The sequence below is a fragment of the Oryzias latipes genome, chromosome 21 (genome assembly GCF_053564925.1).
Source record: "Oryzias latipes strain Hd-rR chromosome 21, Olatipes_Hd-rR_3.1".
NCBI lineage: Eukaryota > Metazoa > Chordata > Actinopteri > Beloniformes > Adrianichthyidae > Oryzias > Oryzias latipes.
In genome coordinates this window covers 14,872,353-14,897,253 of record NC_136257.1, presented here as the reverse complement: position 1 = coordinate 14,897,253, position 24,901 = coordinate 14,872,353, and the positions used below count along the sequence as shown (strand labels likewise).

General features: G+C 38.3%; 1 protein-coding gene across 10 annotated transcripts in view; it reads right to left on the bottom strand.

The window, feature by feature from the left end:
- Positions 1-24,901, bottom strand: part of LOC110017416 (uncharacterized) — a 154,675-nt gene that overhangs the window by 5,896 nt on the left and 123,878 nt on the right. For 6 of the 10 annotated variants that reach the window (XM_078939552.1, XM_023950486.2, XM_078939555.1 and 3 more), the window contains 2 exons: positions 11,271-11,566; positions 8,552-8,701 (listed from right to left, as the gene is read on the bottom strand). In XM_078939552.1, coding sequence (XP_078795678.1) covers positions 8,552-8,684 — 133 coding nt within the window. In that variant the 5' untranslated portion in view covers positions 8,685-8,701; positions 11,271-11,566. Of the gene's footprint in view, positions 1-8,551; positions 8,861-11,119; positions 11,139-11,270; positions 11,567-11,687; positions 11,940-24,901 lie in introns of those variants that run through there. The other 4 variants (XM_078939558.1, XM_078939553.1, XM_023950487.2 and 1 more) reach the window with 4 other exon arrangements.

Sequence of the window (24,901 nt, the reverse complement as noted above, 5' to 3'; positions counted from 1 at the left end):
CGTTCTTTTAGGAACCACGGTTTGAATTCCGTTTAAAAATATAAAATATAGGAATATGGATGAGCGGCTGCACTACAATAAGTTGTGACCAGCGTTTACATGTGCAAAAAGGCATAAGAAAGAAAATCCAAAAATGGTTACTGAATTTTGTTTCTCCTTTACTGATCTGGACATCTTCAATTCGTCCCTGGAGCTCACCTCAGTTCCTGTGTGCCTCAAGTCCTCCATCATCGTGCCGGTGCCAAAAAAATCATCTGTCTCATGCCTCAATGATTACTGGACGGTCGCTCTGACACCAGTGATCATGAAGTGCTTTGAGAGGATCATCCTGAACCACATCAAGGACATCATCCCTGCTACTCTGGACAGTCACCAGTTCGCTTACAGGGAGAACCGATCGACAGAGGACGCAGTCTCATTAGCCCTGCATGCCACCCTGTCCCACCTGGAGCATCCTGACACCTATGTCAGGATGTTATTTGTGGACTTCAGTTCAGCCTTCAACACGGTGATGCCGGACAAGCTGACACTGAAGCTCCACAACCTGGGTCTGCCTGCCCCCCTGTGCCTCTGGATCAAAGACTTTCGTGTATGCCAGCTCTATTTTGCAGTAGTGAGACTGCACCTTGTTCTCTTCTTTATTAAGTGTGTAATGATCCCACACTTTAGACAATTTCTACCGTTTATTTATAGATCTATTCTCCGCCATCGCGCCAACTAAATTCAAAAGGTCCGTGTGAATAAACGGTCCGTGTGACACAATCAAATCCCTGCGCCGCGTGTATAGTGCGCGTCATAGGAACTTAACGAGACTTCGAGGCAGAGTTTTTGCCTCGAGGAGTTTTTGTAATCGAGTAACTCGAGTAACTCTAGGAATTGTTTCAGGCCTATTGTGCACTGCAGAATGATAATAAAAGATTCTGATTTATGGTTTAAAGAGTAAACTTAAAAAAAAAAATTCATTCAACACAGACTCAAAATTGGGAGCACATACTCTGACTTCTCCTCCTTAAATTTCAATAAGTCCAAGTACAGTCCAGATTTACTGACAATCATCTTTAAGCCACACTGAGGGTCTCAGCTATTTGGGAGGAAGTGCTGCCAAGTGTCCAGTAGTAAGAAGAAGGCAAGAGAAGCCGTGTTCAGAAGAACCCATTGATGGAGGTTACATAATTGTAGAATTGGAGACTTCTTTTGGGTTTAACAGCTATAATTCAACAGTGTTAACTGAACTGTGTTAATGAGGAAATTTAAATAGGAAAACAGATATAGAAGACTGAATAAACAGAAATGTATTACTGATTTATTTACCTATTGATTTTTTATTGACGTATTTTATTTGAAGGAGAGTTTTATAAGAATATGTTGTACAGAAACAGTTAATAATAGTGTATAGTTAATAGTACAGTACATGTTCCATACAAATTTATTGGCTCTCAGACACTCACAAGTTGCGTGTGTGTGTGCGTTGAATTTGCAGCCCTCTCTCAGCTAGACCCTGCCTTCAGTGGCCCCCAGGTAAATTGAGTTTGAAACCCTCTAAAGTTATCTTCAAATAAATGCTTTTTGCTTTTCTTTTAAAAATATGAACATTTCTAAAATTGTGTGTTGAAATTCATACATAACTACCACTCAATGACATCAGTATTTGCCAGTCACCTATATTATCGCGAAGATGCGAACGCTCGGAAAATACATAACATGGTATCTTTATTGAAAAATGGTTTTGCATTTCATTCAAATATATAACCATTTCTAAGTGGTACAAAACTTTTGAGCAGTAGTGTATGTTAGTTTTCTTATGGTTTGTAAACTTTTCTTGTTTTTTTGTCCCTTTTTACGTTTTACTGACAATGATCCCAACCGCGACTCTGTCTGACACAATCCCCTAGCACTATGGCGTTTCATCGCTGCCATAAATTGAACGAGCGCAAAGACAACTGAGCGAGTGTATACAGGAACTGAGTTCGAAGTAAGATTGGGCCTAAAAAAATCCAGCCCGACCCGACCCAGGCCCGCGGGCATTAAAGCCCAACCCAGCCCGAACCCGACCAATTATCTTGATTTGCAGGCCCGAGCTCGAAGCAAACCCGAAATTTCAATTCATCCCATGGTATTTTTGGCAGAAAAAACGCAAGATTTGTTAAGGTTAAAATAATCTACATATTTTTATGATCATGATAAATGCATTTGCACAACAAAATAACGCTGGAACCCAGAATAAGAGGCCAGACAAAGAGAGTGAAAGAGAGATCTTGATGTGCACTCGCTTAATTACGCGGAGAAATACTGCAGCTGCGCTTCCTGTTTAGTAGTAGTTATATAGCAATAACCTTACAGCTCCATCTCTTTTTTAACCAAATTATTTTTTTATAAAAAGTATTCCTTAGTCTAGTATCCACACATTGTTTTAGTCTACATTTTTATAAACTGTTGCCTTCAGCGTCAGGCTTCGGACCGTAGTCGGAAACCGCTCTTATGATCTCCAGTCCGGTCGGGACTTAAACGGTAACAAATTCAGCGGGACACCGTTGCTCCGGAACAGGCCTGTAGCCGTTTATTTTCTTTTCTGTTACAGCACAATGTCTCCAATCACCTTCTCAATCAAACGGACACATGCAGCAGAACAGCCCCTCCTTTTTCCCTCTCCCGCTCATTTCTCCTCTCGTGCGCCTGCGTCATCCCTGAGCGCCCCAAGGCAACGGCTCTTTCCGTCGCTGCGTCACCTCCCTGATGACCGCAGTCACACCAAAGAAACACAGCAACAAAGGGGGGACAAGCTAAGCTGCTAACAAAACGTATATTTATTAGAAAAGTCAGTGAGAGAGAAGCCCGGCCCAACCCGACCCGAACGTAATGATGGTCATTTTAGTCCCCGACCCGCATTTCTGGTTGATCCGATTGGTCGAAATTTGCATGTCAAATCCGGCAAGGCAGCAGGGCGGAACTTTCATTTTTTAGAGCAGGGGGGGGCTGACAGGCGGCTCTTGAGCTGCATGATGATCTCTGCCTTTGATCATATTTTCTATATACACCACACTTTCACGACCATAAGGGGCACTCAAAAGTATTAAATTTTCTCCAAAATGTATAGAGCGGCCCTAATGTGTTGTTGTGTGACTTTGGTAAAGAGGACCTAGGAGAGAACAGCATGAGAACAGTGGGAGAGAGGTGAGGACGTGAAATAAGACCCCCCCCCCCCCCCAGTACAACGGTGCAGATATGTGCATAATGCGGAACAACTTCGTTTTGGAAACCCTGGAAATGCAAAGAGACACAAAGATGAAAGGGAACCTGGCCTGTTCATTTCAAATACAGAAGACGAGGACTTTGATGGATTTTTGGATGCTGATTGATGACTGAAAAAAATATATATAAACTCAGTTTTGCTCCCGCTGCCTTTTAAAAAAAACTCACTAGCATGCATGTTTTACCGGTATGTTTTAATGTTAAAAACAGAAAAAAATCCAGTGCTGCTGTATTGTAAGTAGAGGAGTGTGTTACGGGAAATAATATGGATTTAAACTGCACTTGTTACCGTTTGAATCCACATTACAGCCGCCGCCTCTTTTCTATTAAAGCATCTAAAAAAAGTCCCGCCCTGCTGCCTCGCTGCATTTGACATGCAAATTTTGGCCAATTAGATCCACCAGAAGGGTTACCGCCCCCAAGAGATAAACACACCCCATGAACATCGCCCCCAACGGGTACCCGAGCTGCTGGGTAGCTCGGTTGGTAAGGTAAGAGGAAACCGGGGTTCGATTCCCGGAGGGGAATGCCCAGCAATGGCGAGGGTTTGGGCAAGACGCCACTACCTACCGCATGAATGTGCATGAATGATTGATCCTGGTGATGGTCAGAGGAGCCGTAGGCGCGAATTGGCAGCAACGCCTCTACCATCACCGAGTATGAATGAAGAGTGAATGGACACATTGTAAGCGCTTTGAGCCTCTCTTGACCGCAACTCCTGCTGCTTATATACCCACATATACCTTGAAGAAGATGGAGACCTAGACCTTAGAGATATATGATTTATTATTCATCCGAGAAATGGTGGTTACATTTGTCTTGCGTTTGATATTTATCCAAAAGCTTTTGTGCAGTGAGTGAGAAAACGAAAATGCTATCCCCTCTTTGCATTTTGTCACAGAAAAAGTGGAATTAAATAAGAAAATTAAAAAGTTACATTGTGAAAATAAAAATTAAGCATTTCTGTTAATCCATTTTAACTGTCACATTAGATATTTCTAATTGAATTTTGCTACACATTTACCAGAGAACTTTATGAAAATGAAATGTCAAAAACCATTTTCTATGTCATTTTTATTAAGTGACAGAATGAGCGGTGTTGAGGAAGAAAAAGAAAAACCCATTTGCCGGATTGATTTTTTCATTTTATTTTTGAGTCAACGCACCCAGCTTTATTGTAAAAAGAAAAAAGCATTTCCAGTATTAACTTTTATTTTATAATATGAGACACATGCTTCCATAGGTTTTTGATTTCAAGATTTTATCCCCTGCATCTTTCTCCTCATTTGAACTGAGCTGCTTTGAGCTACGGCAGGCAGACCCAATATTATGCGCTGTCGTGTACAGGCCACCTAAGCCCAACATGAACTTTATTGAAGAATTTTCAAACTTCTTGGCCCATTGCTGACTCAATATAACAAACTGTTGGTTGTTGGGGACCTGAATGTACATGTTTGTTGCCCTTTGAAGCCAATGGTGAAAGACTTTCAAAACTTAGTCGAGGCTTTTAATTTAACACAGCATGTCACTGCTCCCACTCACATACGTGTACATACTTTGGACCTTGTGCTATCATATGGTTGTCCGGTGGATAATGTCTCGATGGGTGCCAATGTATTATCAGACCACAGCCCTGTTATGTTTGCTTTTAATAAGAACCATAATGTGAAAGTCTCGGGTCCCGTTCGTCTGAGTCGCTCCATTAGGACTGAGACCGCTTCTACTTTCCCTCCTCTCTTCAATGCATCAATGCTGTCTCACGATTGTCCTCATGCAGTCAGAGGCACAGAAGAGTTGATGAATTCTTTTATTTCAACCTGCAGCAAAGTCTTAGACTCCGTTGCTCCATTAAAAGCCACTTGCCAGAAACTGAAGCAGGAGCCATGGCTCAATGAAATTACGCGGGGCGCTCGGGGTCTGTGCCGAAGAGCAGAGCGTAAATGGAAACAGGATCACCTGCAGGTCTCGCATGATATTCTTAAAGACAGTTTGAGGAAATACCAAGATACCGTTAAGGCCGAAAAAACAAAGTATTTATCTGGCTTGGTTTTAGAAAATGTAAATAAACCCCACATTCTTTTTAAAACTATTGGTTCTGTTTTTAACCCCAATCCATCTTCCACTCTACAGATGACAAATGAAACGTGTGAATGTTTTTTATTTTTTTTTAACAACAAGGTAGCTGCTATTAGGGCAAATGTGTCCCCATGCATTTCCTTCTTAAAATCTGCTCTGGTGCAGGACTCTGTTGGTATTACCCGATTTAAGTCGGTGTCGGTGTCTGAATTGACTGGGATTGTTAATAAGTTATAAGCAACATCTTCTCCCTTGGATCCAGTGGGAGAGTGGGAGAGAAGTGATCCAGTGCCACTTCGCTTTTTTAAACAGGTTTGGGCCACTCTTAGCACTTAAGTCACAGAGATCATCAATAGCATGTCATCAGGTCTTGTCCCAACCTTCTGCAAAAAAGCTGTTGTTGAACCTTTACTTAAAAAGCCGGGTCTGGATCCAACATGCTTGGCCAACTATCGACCAATTTCAAAGCTGCCATTGGTGTCTAAAATCTTGGAAAAGTGTGTAATGGCACAGCTACAACCTTTTTTGGATGATAGTGGGATTTTAGACACTTTTAGTCAGGCTACAAGGCATTTCATAGCACAGAGTCTGCTCTTTTGAAAGTTTTTAATGATCTTTATTTAATCACCGACTCTGGTAGTTCTGCTATTTTAGTACTTTTAGACTTGACTGCTGCTTTTGACACAGTGGATCACACAACTCTTTTAAACCACCTTGAATATTGTGTGGGTGATAGAGGAACTGCCCTGAACTGGTTTAAATCTTACCTGTCAGGGCGGTCCTTTAAGGTAAGGCTGGGGGACTCCACTTCTTCCTCTACTCCATTACTTTCTCCAGGGTTTAATTTTAGGACCTGTACTCTTTTCTTTATACCTGCTTCCTTTAGCTGAAATTTTTAAGAAACATGGCTTGTCATATCATTTTTATGCAGATGACTGCCAACTGTACATGCTCATTGTTAAAAATAATGGAGCAGCCCCCTGACGCCCTTACTTAACTGTCTGGGGGACGTCAAAGATTGGTTGGCCCAGAACTTTTTAAAACTTAATGAGGAGAAAACACAGGTCATAATATTTGGACCCGAAGCCAATCTTGACTTGGAGCCCATTCATCATCATGTGAGGCCCACAGTCACCAACCTTGGCGTCATCACGGACAGTGATTTTAAATTTGATTAACAGATAAATGGCGTTTTAAAATCAAGTTTTTATCATTTGCGGCTTTTATCTAAAGTTAACCCTTTTTATCTTTTAATATTTTTGAGCAGGTCATGCACGCTTTTATCTCTTCACGACTGGACTACTGCAATGCACTTTACATTGGGGTTTCTCATAAGGCACTTTCCCGACTGCAGTTAGTCCAGAACTCTGCTGCACGACTTTTAACAGGAACCAAAAAATATGAACACATCACACCTATTCTTGCGTCTTTGCACTGGCTCCCTGTTAATTTTAGGATTAATTTTAAAATTGTATTGTTTGTTTTTAAAGCTCTACATGGACTGGCTCCAAAATACATCTCTGACCTCATTCAGATTTATAAACCAGCTCATGCTCTGAGGTCAGAGGGCCAGCTCCAGCTTGTGGAGCCCATGATGAGGCTCAAAACTAGGGGAGACAGAGCGTTCTATGTTGTCTGCCCTAAGCTGTAGAACGCTCTGCATGTCAGAACAGCGCCCTCTGTGGAGTGTTTTAAATCACGTCTTAAAACGCTCTCTAGCTTTTAACACCGCATGAGTTGTGTGGTCCTCTGTGTTTTTACTGTATTTTTATCCATATTTATCTGTGTTTTTATCTGTATTATTTTTTTTATCTATATTTATCTGTTTTTATCTTGTTTTTACCTTGTTTTTATTTTTATCCATTTTACTGGTGTAATTTGTTTTTAATTTGTTTGGCAATCTTTTGTCTGGTTTTTGTCACTGTACAGCACTTTGGAATCTGCCTGTTTGAGAAATGTGCTATATAAATAAAGTGGATTGGATTGGATTTAGAGGAATACTCAGAAAAGCATGAATGGATCAAAATTAAACATTATGATACACTTAAAAGCTCAAAAAAACCATTTTCCACGGTATCGGCCCTTTAAAAAGCTTTTTCTTTTATTTCTCCATCTACTATTCAGACAAAAATGACAGTTTTAAATTTACAAAACTGTCTTTTTTGTGAATAAAAATAGATCAGAAGTCTCCGCCCACTAAGGGACTCACAGGAAGCTATAATATGAATCTAAGAACAGCATGAGGTAACAATTGGAGAAAATTTGCCCCAGATATTGAATGGAAGAAATTTGGGACTTTGTCCTCCAAATATTTTATTTCAAATAAACCCCGGGATGTTTACTTTAAACTTCTTCACAGATGCTACCCAGCCAAATCCTCACTACACATAGACATTGATAAAAACTGCTCCTTCTGTAAATAGACACTGAAACAATTATGCATCTATTCTGGAAATGCCCCCTAACAGCAACTTTTTGGAAAGACTTTACCTCTTTTTTTTTATAAAAAAAAATTGATTTGGTATACAAGGATATATTATTTGGTTTTTATAATGTTAATAATTCACTAATAGGGGAACACTATTTAATTAACCTTTTATTAATACTAGCCAAATTCCATATTCATAAATGCAAATTTTCTGAAAAAAAAGAACCCTCATTCAAACTTTTTATGATTGAGTTAAGCCAATATATCAGAACAATAAAATATTCTTCCAACCCCAAAGCTTTAAGAACCTTTGACACCCTGGAATTTTTTAAATGTACAGAATAGCAACATACTGCTTTTACTGCTCTTGTTTATAACTTTTTTTCTCCTTTGCTCTTTATGTTCCCCTGGCACATTTTGTTACTCTTTTTTAATCTGTGTACTTAAAAACTGACTTGATTTTGTATCCTATACATCTTCAATAAAGTTTTGAAGAAAAAAAAGAACAGCATGATGATGAACCAACAACAAACAATAGGTTTGTTTCTGCATTAAAGGAAAAGAAAACAGCAACTAAAGCAGTTAAAGAAGACGAGATCAAACCACAGCCTGTAACTACTGGATGATAAACGCTTTAATTATTAAAGAAATAACTGTTTTATTTGATGTTTATAACTTTGCTGTTGGCATGATTTAAAAATAGCTTAGCTCACTGAAAACTCACGCGAACATGGTTTTGAATCATCTGCAAACCTGACGGTTATTTATTCTGCGTTCCTGCGGTAGAAATGAACTTACGGAGAGTTTGAAGTCTCGTCTGTGGATCCGCGATGATTTCCAGCAGTCTGCTCTGACGATGGAGCTCCTCCTCACACTGAACGCAGCTTTCTTCGAGGTTTTGGATGATTTTTTCAGCAGCATCAGTGACCATGTTGTTGATAACGTCTTCTGGAGGCGGAACGGAAGACATTCTTGACACAACGGCTCCGACATTCACCAAAACGAAGACGAAAAAACACCGCCAACCTCTTCTGAACACTCAAGTCGCTACCCGATTTGAAATGGCCACTCCATCTATCGACGCATGCGCGAATATTACGTCACGTCCGTTTATTACTTTCTGTAATTGAATAAGTTTGGAATGATGACATTAGTTATTGCGGCTGATGTTCTATTTGATTCCTTGGTGTTGTGTTTTGTACTTTATTATTATGTTCAATAAAGCTGGGGAAAAAAATCCTGTATTCATTTACAAACAAAATAGGTAAAGACAAGGCAAGAAGACAAGGCAACAATTCAAAATAACAACGTTTTAATATATTTTGAAAAATTACTCAAGTTTTCTTGTATTTATTTGAAATGCGTTTAAGACACTTAATCAGAAAAATAAATCTAAAATAAATAAACAAAGGGAATGTGTTTACATAAATGAATGAAGTGTTTGCACAAAATAATGACGAGATTGATTACATCAGAAACTTCCGGTTCCAGAATTTCCATAAAGAAGAGAATGTCAGGTAAAGAAAAAGAGGGAATATTAAAAACTTTGAGTGACAAACAACCATATATTTTTATCTGGTTGCAACTATAAAAGAGATGTTCAGTTTCAGATGAACATATAATGCATGGTTCGGAATGAAATTTAAATCTTGTATGTAAAAAATCTCCAAGAGGGTATTTTAAAATGCATTTCCCGTTTGGGTGCAAGTGGGTATTTAGTGTATAAAGAAAGGATCTATTATTTGTACTAAAGATGCAGAAAATGTTTTGTTTAACCCTTGTGCTATCTTAGATGACCCCACCCTGACATTGACAGTGTTATTCCTACCATGACAAAGGTGGATAAAGGTGGAAATATTTCATGTAATCCATGGACACCAGTGAAGATCACAAATCATTGAAGAAAAAAGGTTCAGCGCACTGTCTAGTGGGTCTAGATGACCCAACTCCCAACGTTAAAGTGCCGAGGATAGCACAAGGGTTACAGGTTAGAGTTACTAATTTATTGTTGCAATTTTTCATCTTTTATGGGGATGTTGTCAATGGTCAACTCTGGGAAGTGTGGTTTGATTGCATTGTAATGTAAGATATTTTTAAAAAGATTAACTAAAGGTTTGGGAATTGCTTTACAGACTATTTTATTATGAATCTGTTGTTCCATAAAACAGTATTTGGGGGAGAAGTTTTGGGTAAAAAGCATCTTCCCAAATTTGAATGCTTGCTTGTAAAAGTTTGACAGTTTCAATGGTATTTTTGACAGATTGTAATCACATTTCAACAAAAACTCTAGTCCCCGGACCCTCTCAAAATGTTTGTTTGGGATATGATACCACATAGATTGAGGCTGAGAGATACATACACTTTTAACCAGTTATTTTTAGATACTACAATATTTGATTCCATGTCTAAAGCCTTTATAGCCATCTTCATCATCTCTGACCACTTTTGATTTTTCCTAAAAAGTGTGTTTTATTTTTGAAAATAAACTTAAAGATAATAGAATTAGACAACTTGATAGTTTTTGGGGATGTATAAGTGGCAGGGATACGCAAATCTTAAAAAACCTTCTGTTTTAGATAATAAAATGCGCCAAAAATATTGATAAGTCACGTCCCAACCACTCATTAAATGTTTTCTGGAGTGTTTTTAGTCTGGGAGTAATATTTACACTCTCTTTCGTTACCATGTTTTGTTATCAGACAGATATTTCATGTCACTTTTCACGGGTATGTTTTCAATATTACTTTGAGTGCAGGTATGTATAGGCAAGACTTCACACTTGAGATTTCGAGTAAGGCTAGATGCTCTTGAAAAAGAAATGCTTTTATTAATAGTGATGATGATAATAATAATAATAATAAAAATAATAGGTACCATGTTTTTATCTTAAATAAAGCTGTGTCATCAGTGCCAGAGTGGTGAGGTTAAGGCCCAGAACTACAAAACTTTAAGGATCCGCTGGGGAGTATACCAGTTGCTCCATCAGCAGAAGCCTTTGTTATTGAAATGTTTAAATAAAATGATCTAAAACCAAGAAAATAAACAATGATGACGTAAGACAACACATTTGAAGACAACGCATCAGGAATATTGTCAAGTTTAATTCTAAAAACACAAGACAGTATTAAAAAAGAAAACAAGAGCCAGATACGATTTATTGCTAGGAGAGCTATACAGACAGCCCTTCTGCTCCAAACTGCTCTCCCAAGGGTTTCTGCCCCTTCCTTGCACTTTTATATAGAATCAGGTTGCCCTTGTTACATGGTGAGTAAAATAACTGTAGGTCCTAAGGTAGTTGTCAATATACTCTTTAAATGTCTTCTGTAGTCACAGGAAGTTCTGTCTTTCATGAATAAATCAACTCACATTCCAGACACTCTTTTCCTTTCTGGTGAAGTGATCAGTTCTATGAAATGGCACACAAATCCCAACACAAACAACTTTAATTAAGACTAACAGAACATAGAAAACTGTCTTAAAAACAGCAGTTAGAATGATAAAGAACATATATACTTACAAGAAAGGTGAATGGATGATGGTTGTCCATGTGACGTCCTGGCCTGCACTCCAAAGCACCAGTATGCATGCAATGAAAAAAAAGACAAACTCACAAATAGATTGAAAGTACACGCAGTCATGCAAAAAAGATAAAAGTAAATTTCTATAAAACCCAAATAAAATCCACTGGCGACTGATCTACAGGAAACTGATAAAATCTTGGAGTATAGCTGGCACACTTAACTTTGGAAGGGGTGAAGCACTTTTCACTCTCTCACACCTCTCACACTGGTGTCCTTCATTATGGAAGCATTTCTGTAGCAGATAAAAAATCAAACTAAATACCAAAAATACTTTTTCATTTTCAAAATGAAGCTGGATTTTTGACTCAAAATCAAATAGAAAATTTGATTGAATAGCATTTCCGCCTTCTGACCGGCTGCGGCTTCGGACTAGCGAGCCGGGGAGGGTACTTTGATATGGTGTTCACTCCGTCCAAAGATGAAGCTAGTCTGGAGGAAGCTTCGAACAGACGCACCACGGCCCGCAGCTTCAAACCGCCGAATGCGGAAATGCTGCTACTCAGTCCTGAAAAATTACAAACAATCAGGAGCGCACAGCAGTACCCTCCCCTGTCGCTAACACAAAGCTGCGAGCCTTGCCGCACTGGTTCTAGACATGTCGGTGTCTCTTAGTAGCCGTCCACATGTGAGCACTGACGTCCTCGCCCCGCCTCCCTCCTGGAATTGAATTATGCTACACTTTTTGCGTGGTTGATGTGAAAACGAAAATGCAATCCCCTCTTTGCATTCAGATCTCTCACAGGAATAAAAAAGGTGCTCAACAGCTTATAAATCATTGTATCCATAAGAGCAGTGCTTTAAAAGGACAGATATAATTGAAAAACGAATGGATGACCAAGAGCAGATCTCCAGATCTAACGACGTGATAATCACCGGATTGAAAATCAAACCCCGGTCATAAGTGCACGCAGTGACCGCCAGTAACGGTGAGCAATCCTCTTAAAGTTTGTCAATCGGAAACACAAAGCCGCTTTATTGAAGCAAGGAAGAAATCTGAAGGGAACCAACGTTTTCATGAATGACAACCTCACGAAAAGGAATGCCGATATCGCCAGAAGAGCACGTTACTTGAAAAAGCTGGGGAAAATTCAAGGAACCTGGGTAAAAGACTGTAAAATTTATGCTAAACTCTGCGGCTCCCCTGAGCAGTCCAAGGTTGTTCTCATCAGGAGCTTGGAAGACTTGGAAAAACATTTACTCACTACAGTCTAAACAAGAGATACGTGAAGATGCTGGTCTTACGAGATGAGGAGATGAACTCTACTATCCATGGCTTCTAAAAAAAACAACACTTTTTCTTCAACAATCACCTGCAACCACAACTCTCAGAGAGATCTGAATGGTGAGCAAAGCGACCTTAAAATATTCAGTGATAATGACAACAATCTTCAAGACATCAACCCAGCAGCAGTGGCTCAGGCGGTGGAGCAGGTTGTCCAATGATCGAAGGGTTGGCGGTTCAATCCCCGCTCCCCCAGCCAACTGTCGTTTTGTCCTTGGGCAAGACACTTCACCCTCCCTGCCTCCAGTGTGGCTCCACTGGTGTGTGAATGTGCATAAATGATCCCGGTGATGGTCAGAGGGGCCATAGGCGCGAACTGGCAACCACGCCTTTGTCAGTCTGCCCCAGGGCAGCTGTGGCTACAACCATAGCTTACCATCACCAAGCATTAATGAGGAGTGAATGAATAATGGACACACTATAAGCGCTTTGAGCGTCTGGAAAAGCGCAGATAAATCTAATCCATTATTATTATTATTATAACCCTGATCAGTTCTTTTCCACTGTTAATGTGGACTGCAAATATTACAGCACAAACTCTGTTAACCTAAAAAAAGTAAACAAAAAAGGTGGAGGAGTCCCAATACATGTGAAAAAAATACGAAGTTTACAGTAATTGATAAATTACACTGGAATGTCTTACAATTGAAATATGTAACGACTCAGGGAAAAATGTCAGTATAAGCTGTGTTTATAGGTCACCAGATGTTTACCTCTCAAAGTAACAAAATATTATAAATCTGTGGAGACTTCAATATGGATCTGATAAACCCCAGCAAACATAAAGCAAACAGTGACTTTATCAGCAGAATGTACGGTATGGGTTTCTATCCAACCATAAAAAGACCCAGCAGAATCACTACTGAAAGTGCTACTCTTCTTGATAATATTTTTTAAAATAATATAGAATACACTCATATGAGTAGACTAATGACATGTGACATAACTGATCATTTAACATTTTTGGAATATTTGACATCAAGGTGAAGACAAAAGAAAATGATAAAAGAACCAAAGATTGAGAAACGAAAAAAACATGAAATCTCTTAATAAAGACTGATCCAGACAAAACTGGAACTCTGTGTACAGATAAATGTGGATATCGCTTATAAATATTTTTGTAGAAATATTTAGCTCACTTTACAATAAGAACTGTCCAATTTATAAAAATAAGAAGAAATTTGCCAAATGCCCTTGGTTAACAACTGGTCTACAAAATGCTTGTAAAAAGAAAAATAACCTCTATAAAAAATTCTTAAAACAGAGGACAAGAGAAATTGAAAAAGCATATAAGTCATATAAAAATAAACGAACACGGCACAGTAAAAAAGTGTACTTTAATAATCTACTGAATGAAGATAAAAACAACGTAAAGATCATTATGAAATAAATAAGTCATTCTGAAAAACAGGAATGTGAAATAAAAACAAAGCAACTTTGGAAAATATTGATTTTGAAATCCGAAGTTCGGAAAAAATCCATACAATTATATTAATATTTAACATGATTAAAATCAATATTTTAAAATGCTGTTTTAAAAGAATGAACAGGTTTTAAAGCTAAATGAAATATATTTAATATCTGTGCAGATTTTTCACAATTTCATGTTCTTTTTATATATTTATGAGAGATTTATTGGTTGATTGTGTGGTTTCACAAGGTCATATTTATTTATTTAACTATGAACAGTTTGGGACTCCATAATCTATGCGACGCATAATTCGGGCTATTTTTCATATGAATAGCTAACAATAATGAAAAAAAATGGGGATACTGGGCATCCCTGACAAATTCCTCTTCTAATTTTAAAACGTTTCGTTGTTCCAAATGGTAGAGAGATAGAGCTATTGATGTAAGAATATAGAAATCAAATGTATGAATTTTTCAACAAAACCAAAATGATTCCAGGCTTTCAAAATAAAAGCATGCTCAACTGTATCAAATGCCTTATGAAAATCCAAGGAAAAATTCACATCATAATCTTCAACTAAGTGATCATAATCCAGTAAATTTAATCAGTTTGCAATCACATGAGTGAGGATTTTATAATCTGTATTTAACAATGTAATCTGTGATAGATTATCAATGAGCCTTTTGTCCTTGCCACGTTTAGGAATCGGAGAGATAAGGCCCTGTTTCATTGTTGGTGTTATCAAGTTTTTAATAAGAATGATTTCTTCAGTGGTTTTAAAGAAGAATGTGTTTCTTTCCGGAAAAAACCCAAAGAGGGATAAACGAGAAAAAAAAAGGTGAAAAAAGTTTTTTTTGAAATTTGGTAACAGTTATAGAGAACAACGTCCTTAAATGAGAGAATGTTGGTATTGATCTGATAGCAACTAATTACAGGGCCATTGTCACAGATACTGATACTTTTTCTTGAAATCTTTGATTATAGAAAATATTTGGAAAATACAGAATTTTTTGTACATTAAGTGTATAATAAAACATGGGACAGAGACTTTCAGCAAGTACAAATGTTTGTTAACTACTTGCAACAATCTGAACTGAACATGCATCAAATAAAGATCATGTATATTAAGAACCATTTTATTGTCATTATTGCTCGCTTTTCCACCGCAATTTGTTCTTACACTCCAGATGAGGGTGTTATTTGTATTTTAAAATTTGTTGTGCTTTTTTTCTGTCTTCCTATTTACGTAGCTCAGGTTTTACAAGGAGCGAGTTACGGCTATCCTAGGGACTTTCGTAATGTTTAGCTATTTTTGTCTTCCAATGTCTGTAAAACTTTATTTTTTTCACTTGTATGATTTCTGTCTTTGTACAAAGAGACACATTACAGTTTATTGGAGTTATAGGAAGAAAGACAGGGAGTGAAGTAAGGGAAAGTGTGTGTGGGGAAGTAAATTCATTCAAATTACCGTACAGCCTTTAATTCCGACGGGATTTTCTTTTCTATTTGTTTAAAAAATAAATAATCTACATAAACAGGACTACATATCTGCGTGGAAGAATACGCTGCCCTCAGCTGCATGCACAGCAAATGAAGGAGGAGAGGGAGCGTTGATCTGAAGCTAATGTGAAAGCTGTAACAAGGTATTCATAAGTTTACATAAGTAGTTTATTTTTTGCTAACGAGGGAATAATAAGTGCATGTACAGCGGGATATTGCAGTGTGCGTCACTGACAAACTGTAAGTTTATGTTTGTTGTGAAACTCCTTTTCTGATGGTTCTCTGTTGGTTATTTCATTCCTTTTAGACCACACACTTACACAAGCAACAAATAATTATGTACACCTGTGCGTCTCAGTTTTGGACCTTATGTGAATGGATGTCAACAGATTCAAAAAATTCTGCACTCAACGGTGGAAACTACATTCGGGCTTCAGCGTGTTCTTACCAACACCCCAAAGAGACACCAACTCATCTGAATTAGTTCTACCTTGGATTTTCCTCTTTTTTACTATCTCTAAATTTTTTTTTCATTGAAAAGCTATTAAAGTCACAAATGGTTTTAGATAAAATGTTTCTCCTCATGCTATATGAACTGAAGGGTTTTAACATGAATAAACTGATATACAGCTATGCTACTCTGGAGAAGGGGCCGGGTGAGTACAAGAATTGTGCAGACAAACCAGTGACGTGCGGTGAGGTTGATGGCTGGTGAGGCACCGACTCCTCTGGAGTCAGATTTACAATGAAAGAACTAAATATTTCACCATTCATCCAACAGCAGGTAACAGCTTATAAAATACACACAAGAAAATATTTGTCCTACAGAGAATTTTTCTTTTATAGAAATGGACAGAACACTCTTATTGTGTATAAATCATTCATATGTGCTGTAAACAAATTAAAGTATACAGATGTGTTCAGCACACATTTGACCCTCAGTAACTGTTTCTGGTATTTTCCAACTTCACATTCTGTTGCTTTAATCAGTGTTATCAAATGTTGTTTGTGAAAATCATACAAATAAATAAATAAATGATTTTACTTACATTTTTTTCCACTTACTCCTGTGTTATTTAAAAAAAACACTGAAAAACACGTTTGGCCTTAATTTTTGAATCCTTGCACCAATCCTTCTCCACAAAAAGCTCTATGATCTGTTGGAAGGTCTTCCTTATTTTCCTTTATTTGATATGAGTTTCTCCATCTCAATGGAGAAAGATGTCCTTAGCCCTTATTACCCCACCCATACATTGATGTGTTCTCCCTTCCATGACAAAGGTGGATAAAGATGAAAAGGATTTCATGTAATCCAGATCAGATCAGATCTGTGCATATTTATTAGAGGTGATGAAGAGACGTCACATTGGAGTTTCTGGAGTTGATGGACACAACAACAACTGATGACTGATAACTAGAGTCAGCTCTCTAGTTACTGTGCTGGACGATGTTGAAGTGAATTGGTCACATGAAGTAATTTTGGTCACTGATGGCGCTCCATCAAAGGTCAGGAAGAAGGCAGGTGTTGAGGTGTTGAATTCAGGCAGAAACCAGGAAAAGATTCTTATAATGATGAATGATAATAATAATGGACATTTCATTGTGTTTTGCACACTTGAATGACAGTAAATGTGTTTCTGCAAATGTGTTTCTGATTTGAATCCTGATATTGACGGTTTTGTGAAGTTTCATGAGAAAGGAGGTTAACTCCAAACTCTTATGTTCACAAATGTTTACAAGTTTAATTTTGTATTAGTGAACTGAGCTAAATTAATTACATTTATTTACGTGCGATCAAACACAAAAACCAATGGAAATTCATGTTGGCCGCACATAATGCATGCAGCCAAGATGCACATCGCTCCATTGCCTGCACGTATTTTAAGAGCGTCCAAGACTAAATGTTGTCTGCCACAGATAATTCCTCCGGGTCCATGTGGCCAAGCTAAAAGTACAACATTGGTGACATGTTTTTAGAATATTAAGGGTGAATAGTCAATTTCAGTCTAACTAACCTTCCAACTAAAACTAAAAGTACATTTTGGGCCTTTATTTAACTAACTCCCTTATCTGGTATAGGGGGCAATATTGCACATGGAAACTTGTAAAAGTTATAGTTCCCAGGATCATTTGGGCATGCAAACCCCTCCACCGTAATAAGGTGGCAATTCAGGGAGGGGATTATAATCAGTCACTATTCAATTACTGTGGGGAAACTGAAGTACTCTGAGAAAACCCACAGGATTGCCAGGATTTGCTTAAGTCAATCTAATAAATTTGACTGATAATTTTTTTTTGTCTAATTGCTTCTTGATCCTGGCAGGTTTGTTACAGACAGAACTGTTTTCTTTATCCTCTGAAATGATGGGATCTTAAACTCTAGCAGATTTTTTGACTTATGTGACTGCAGGCTGTTGGCGAAACTTCCTATGCCTTTTGCTTTTGCTGGGTCTCCACTGCAGCTGCTGCTCTGTTGGCCCTTTAGGTTTGGTGGTGTTAGTCACAACGATGGGCTGTATCCTTGCCATCATGAAGAAAGGATGTTGTAATGCTTCACTTGGAGAGATGCGTTTGCTTGGATCCACTTGAGAAGGCAAACTAAGTGTGCGATTTCTTCTAACTTTGTATTGTTGAAATATCCATTTATGAAAGCCCCATGACTTATGTCTGTTGTTTTCATTGCCAATCCAAAGTAAATTAACTTGATCCAAAAAGCTGAGTATCTTAGACCACCAGCATTATGTTATCATGTTTATTGTCACAGAAGGGCATTTCTATGATTTTCAGGTCACGCAAGGTGACTATTGGCTGCCAAGCAATGGCTCTGATTTCATCACATACCGGGAAAGAAAATTTGACACAATCATAAAATCAAAAAGACTTTTGTCCAAAAGTCTGTGGCTTTTGTATGTAAAGCAGTTCACACACTTGGCCAGGTTGTACTTCTCTGCATCAATCTGTCTAACAAATGCTAAATCAGTACAAATGCTGTCAGCTGCCTCTCAATATTAGTTAAGATTTTCTTTTAAACCATCAACTCTTCAAAAAAAACAAGTTTTAGGTTCAGTTCTCCCTGATCATTATCCGGTAGGAGCCACAAAGCACTACCTCACACTTCATAAAAAGGGGAAGGAAAAATTGTGGTCTGCTAGCTGTAACTGACAGGAGCATGAAATGCATGAATCCAAAGAGCGATTTTATATTTCACCAGAAGATGGCAGTAGTGTTGCAGCCACAAATGCATCAATTTTCACTATTGACCCTTAATTGATTTGCAATCCATTTTTATTCTTTTTACTGTTTCCTCACCTTCCTTCTCTTATTGCACCATATTTGCTTTTCCGGTTTTATATTTAGATTTTTTTTTACCATTAAAGAATCTAATACATTAAAAATTGATAGAAACCCAGGAGATTTTGTGAAACTTAATTAGGTTCCGAGTGAAAACACCAAATTAACATTTTTCCAGAAAATGTAACAGGGGCCAATTATCTATTTCTGACAGGAGGACTGCTGTCTCATCTCAGAGTTGTTATGCAGTGAGAGGCAGATCCCAAAAGACAGGTTCTGATCAAATATATATATGTATTTTTTAACTTCAGGCTACGGTAGGACGACCAGAAAAACCAAGGTGGTCTAGCTTGTGGACAGCATAGAGTACCAGATTACTTGTGTCAGAGACTAAGTTAATGATGGTAAAAACTAGGCTTAGCAGATGAGAAGGTTACCCTTTCCTTTAGAAACAGAGTAAAGAAACCAGCAGAGACATTCACATACAAAAGCGGGAAGACAGAAACATTTTTTAGAGGGCACACCAAGTTCCACATTTAGTCTGAAGCCAGGTACCAGAGTCAAAAGAACACTGACAAAACAAGTCTGTGGCAGGAGCTGATCCTTATCCAAAACTGTTTTCTTTGAGCTGCTGTCTAACCAGAGATCCTCAGACCTCCACTGAGTCTTCCTGTAGTTCTGCCAGGGAAACCCCTGAATGCACCCAGGTCAGCCGAGGACAATAGTCCCTCCACAGTCCTGGGTCTTCCCCAGTGTCCTGCTTGTGTGACATGCTCTTAATGCTTCTCCAGTGAGACATCCAGTGGGCATAAAGGTAACCAAGCTACCTTAATTATTGCTCACTGACGTTGTCTAGCTCCAAATAAGGGGGTCTGAACCACGGAGAAATGGTGACTGAATTGACTTTGTTTCATTGGAGGCGTTTTCTATGGGTGACGTCATACTCGCTCCGTCTAGTTCTCTTATACAGTCAATGCTAGGAAACTGATTTTAGCCACACGTGTCATGTATGCAAATAAACTTTTATTAAAAATCAGATCATGTAATTTTCTGGATTTTTCTTTTTTCTCGTTCAGTCTCTCATATTTAAAGTGTCCCCGTGATGAAATACAGACCTCTATCATCTTCAATCTAATCTATATTTAGGTGGTTGACCACTTTTTTTTGCTTGCTGTATAGTAACACATTTTAAGTAACTTTTTATTTTAACAGCTTATGGTTTTAAAATAAATATAAGGTGTTCCTTGATATTGTGTGAAATTTCATCAACTGTGCTGTGGTAGATGCTACATTATCATAAGAGATTTTGCACAAGCCTTGGAACTTATCTTCCACTGAAGCTAATATACATTTTATGCATTTTTTTGTTTAAGATATCTACATTGATTCTTTAAAATACTGAAATAAAGAATATTTAAACTATAAAGAGCTTATCAATGACACTTTTTCTGATTTTCTGTCTCCTGTATGTATATGATACAGAAAAATATGAAGGGGATAGAAAATGCTAATTATGTTTTTTTTATCTTTCTTAGATCCATTGAAGACAAATTCTTTTAGACAAAAAGGAAACAGGAAAAGCGCTTTCAAAATGGTTCACAGGAACTCAAGACAGAGGAGGAAAACAGGGGGTAAGAGCTCAAGAAGAGCTTTACAAAAAAACTCAATAATTCAGTGTGCAATCAGAAGAGCCATTGTACGACGGAGTATTAGGGCCACCAAAAAAAAAAAATTAGAGCCACCAAAAAAAAAAAAAAAAGTAAAATTACGAGATTTTATCTCGTAAATTTAGGAGATAAAAACTCGTAAATTTACGACTTTTTATCTCATAAATTTACGACTTAAAATCTCATAAATTTACGAGAAAAAAGTCGTAGATTAAGGAAAAAACACTGAAGTTGTCCGTTTATCGGAACCTAGCTTGAAGATGAAGTATGTGGAGCCTTTTGTGAAGCTTCATTTCCGGATTATTATAGGTTTAAAACAAAGAGATTCTGAACCTTTTGGCGACTCAAAATCAGATTATTTTCCGTGTAGCAGTCTTTCCAGGGTTCAGTGTCAGTAAAGCGGAGTTTAATATGTAAAATAAGGAGCTCAGAGACACATTTGGGTGTAGAGGATCGCTGCAGCCTTTATTCTCCTTTTCATTCACATTTTCTGAAGTTCATTTGTCTCATTACGTCATGAACCTGTCATCCCAACACCAATGCGGAAGTAAACAGTGTTACAAACGCCCCCTCCTGCAGATGAAATGTCCCGTTTCAGCATAAAACAATAAAGAGGAATGAAAATAGTGTTTTATATTAGCTTTGGAACGTTGAAAATGCCAAAAAAAAGTGCTCCTCCTTTTGTGTGACGGAAGCGTCACACAGACGTAGAGTCTTGTCTTTGGTGGAGAAAGGATTCAAGCGAACAGCTGCAGGGACACCGACGACGGCTTCATCGGGCTGCAGAGATCCTGCAAACCAACCATCAATAAATAAAACTTTAATGAATCGTAAATCAAACAAATGACCTTCCAGACATTTGGAACGTTATCAATAAACATTCAGCTCACCTGTTCAACAAAGTTTAGTCGGTCTGCTCTGCTGCTGCACGGCGTTCACCTGCTGCTCTGCATGCTAACTTCCACTGTAATCTCCTAAAATTACGACTTTTTTTCTCCTAAATTTACGAGTTTTTATCTCCTAAATTTACGAGTTTTTATCTCCTAAATTTACGAGATAAAATCTCGTAATTTTACTTTTTTTTTTTTTGGTGGCTCTAATTTTTTTTTTTTTTTGGTGGCCCTAATACTCCGTCGTACCATTGTCTTCTTAACAAACTGAAACTGTTTTTGTTTTCACTGTTTTCACTGAAATGTTTTCAGTGACTTCCTTAATTTAAAAAATGTACAAATATTTTATTTTGTCGACTGTACCTTTACCTATGCCAATGCTTATAAGTATGCTTCAATTTTTGGCTTTTGTCACATTGGCTTGTTGGCCAGCAAAATCTTAGGATTATGTTGCTTCTCTATTGTCTTGCATGCTCAGAACCTTCAAATGTGTAAATTGCTTTTTGTAGGTTCCTGCACATGTCAGAAATGGTTAAAAACAACAAAAATGAATATGGAAGTTTTATCTTATGATTTGTAATATTATTTTTAATCTGTGTGTGGTCAGTGCTTTTTTTGTGGCAAAACGGACCCGGAAGAAGGCTTAGAAGTAGGCTAACACGTGCTAACAACATTTAGCCTTGGATGAACACAAAATCCATGTGGTCAATGCTACAATCTGCATCTAGTTGCACATAAATATGTGGGAATAACATCAGCCTTTATTTTGTCTGGATGCGACTGGTAACACAAATCCACGTGATTGTTTGAACGGTTTCTAAGGACTGCACGGCATTTCAGCTTTGAAAGCCGCCTCCGCGCGCTCACACACCACTCAAAAGCCATTCCTCTGCTCTGAGACACAGTTCTACCGGGAGACGCAGTTCTCCTGATTTGGTAGCGTGCTCACGCAGAGCTGCGGAAGTTACGCTTTGTTACGGTGCTTTGTTACACCGTGACTTTGTTAAGTTGTAACAAAGCACCCTCCCCTGCCCGCAAACACAAAGCTACGTGTCCGGTTGTTGTGCTCAGAGACACAGTTCACTCTCGCGGAGTAGCCAACCGGTCCTGTTTGCACTCCAAAGCCTTCTCTGGAGCGTGCATTTTTCTTCCGATCAGGCGTTCATTCCGATTGCTTTTGTCAGTGTAAACGCAGCTAGTGAGTGCAGACACAGGTGTCCCTGTTTAAAGGGACTTTAATGTAGTGGTGGCTTATTTGGTCAAGGATTAGCATTAACTGTAAAGTGACACACTAACCAATGCAGGTACAAGCTCTTGTAGTTTCAATTTAGGTCCAACCTCTTAGGAAAATTAGCTGTAGCGACAAGAATACTACTATACAGTTATTATTCCATTCCTCCATCCATCTATCCATTTTCTTAACCCGCTTTATGCCTGTCGCGGTCACAGCGCTGCCAGAGCCCAGCCCAGCTACTGTTGGGTGAAGATGGGGTACACCGTGGACAGGTCGCCAGTCTGTCACAGGGTACAGTTATTGATATTGTCTCATTTTTCTTATGAGGATTTACAGATGAGCCTAAACTTTTTCTGTTTTTGTGGGCTCTATAATATTTTACAAGTTACAAAAAAAATCATTAGCAGTAGGAAAGCCAAGTATAGAATTTTATTTTCTATAGGATATAGTTGTTGCATTCTGAAACCAGTAAGTGGTGCTGTTGTACTGTAAAAGCAATTGTTTTGTGGCTGTGAGAGCCATGACTGAGGAGGAAACAGAGACATGTACACGATCTTATTTAAAACAAAGAAGGGGGAAAAATGCCAAAAAAAATTGTAAATACTTAAGTTCTCACCATACATCCTCACATTTTTTATAACACCACAAAATATGATGGGAAAACATCCTCTACACACAGGAAATGATGAAAATGTCCAGTTCTGACTCATTCACAGATAACCTTAGTCACTTTCTAACCTCTCTTTCCTCTCCACTCCTAGGTTTCTCCAACAAGAACAAACATGTTTGCAACCTCAGGACTTTGCTTTCCTTTCAGGAAGAGAGACAAGGATGAAGAAATACTAGGAAGGAACGACAGTGTCAGACTGATACTTCCCCTGAAAATCTGTGTTTTATTTATGACCAGGGGCATTTGAGAAGCACATAGAACTGCAGAAGACACTACAGACAGCAGAACAGATTTCTTGGAAGTCTGAAAGGAAATAACTGAATGTTTGATCCAAATCTGAGGTGCAGTAAAGGAAGAGACTTTTTCATTTTTAGATGCAATTCAAGCTGCCGCCACAGCAAAAGAAGACTCAACCTTACCAAAAACACACTCTTTCTCAAACAGACACACAGACACCCACACACATGCTTCACTCCTAATGAAAACTGACATTCCAGTGAGGGAAGCTGTGACTGTCTGACCTTGTCTCCTTGGCAAAGACAGAATCCATTTAGAAATGAAAGTTCTGCGGAACACAATATAATGAACACAACAAAATGGATTCTGTAAAAAATCCTACTTGGATTAAAGGTGAAGGAATTTGTAACTGAGAAGGTAAAGGCTGCAGTTTCCAGGAATTTTATTTTTTAACCCTTGTGCTATCCTAGGCATTTTAACATTGGGAGTTGGGTCATCTAGATCCACTAGACAGTGCTCTAAACCTTTTTTCTTCAATGATTTGTGATCTTCACTGGTGTCCATGGATTACATGAAATCTTTCCACCTTTATCCACCTTTGTCATGGTAGGGAGAACACGTCAATGTAAGGGTGGGGTCATCTAAGATGGCACAAGGGTTAACAGATAATATTTCTGAAAAATGGTAAATTGTGTATTTGTATAGGGCTTCTCTACCTTCCTAAAAGGCCCAGAGCGCTTTACAGTCAGAAACCCATTCACTGGCAATGTGGGATTCAGTGTCTTGCCAAAGGACGCTTGCGCACATGGACATGCCAGGCGGGAATCAAATTTGCAACCTTCCGATCAGAGGTCGGTCACTCTACCACAGCACCATGCCCGCCCGTGACATTCTTTGCATCAGAATAATTGCTTAAAAACTGATTTTTTCAAATTACTATCTTATTTATGCTGCTTTCTCAGTATTTTTCCTGTTGGTGCGTAAATCACAGCCCTAACAATGAGTCTGTTTCAAGCACTTTTGTAGTCTCTATCACCGCCTCAGGCTCTGTTACATTACAAGACATCCATCCATTCACACCGTACCTTTATCAGAAAGAAACTCCCAGTTCAACACAACCATTCCACAGCTTACCCACCAGAGGCAACTTGGGGTCAGTTTCTTGCCCAAAGACATTTTGACTTGTGACTGGACTACCCTGAAATCAAACTACCAACCCCTTAGGCAGGGAGACAACTGCTCAACCTGCAATCCAGAGCACATCCACTTGTCAATAACTTCTGGTTGCTTTGGCAGCACGTTGGGAATTTTAAAAAAGTTCATATAATTTAAAAAAAAGTAAATAAATAAATAGTAATGAAAGATTCTTTTAAAAAAAAGGCAAA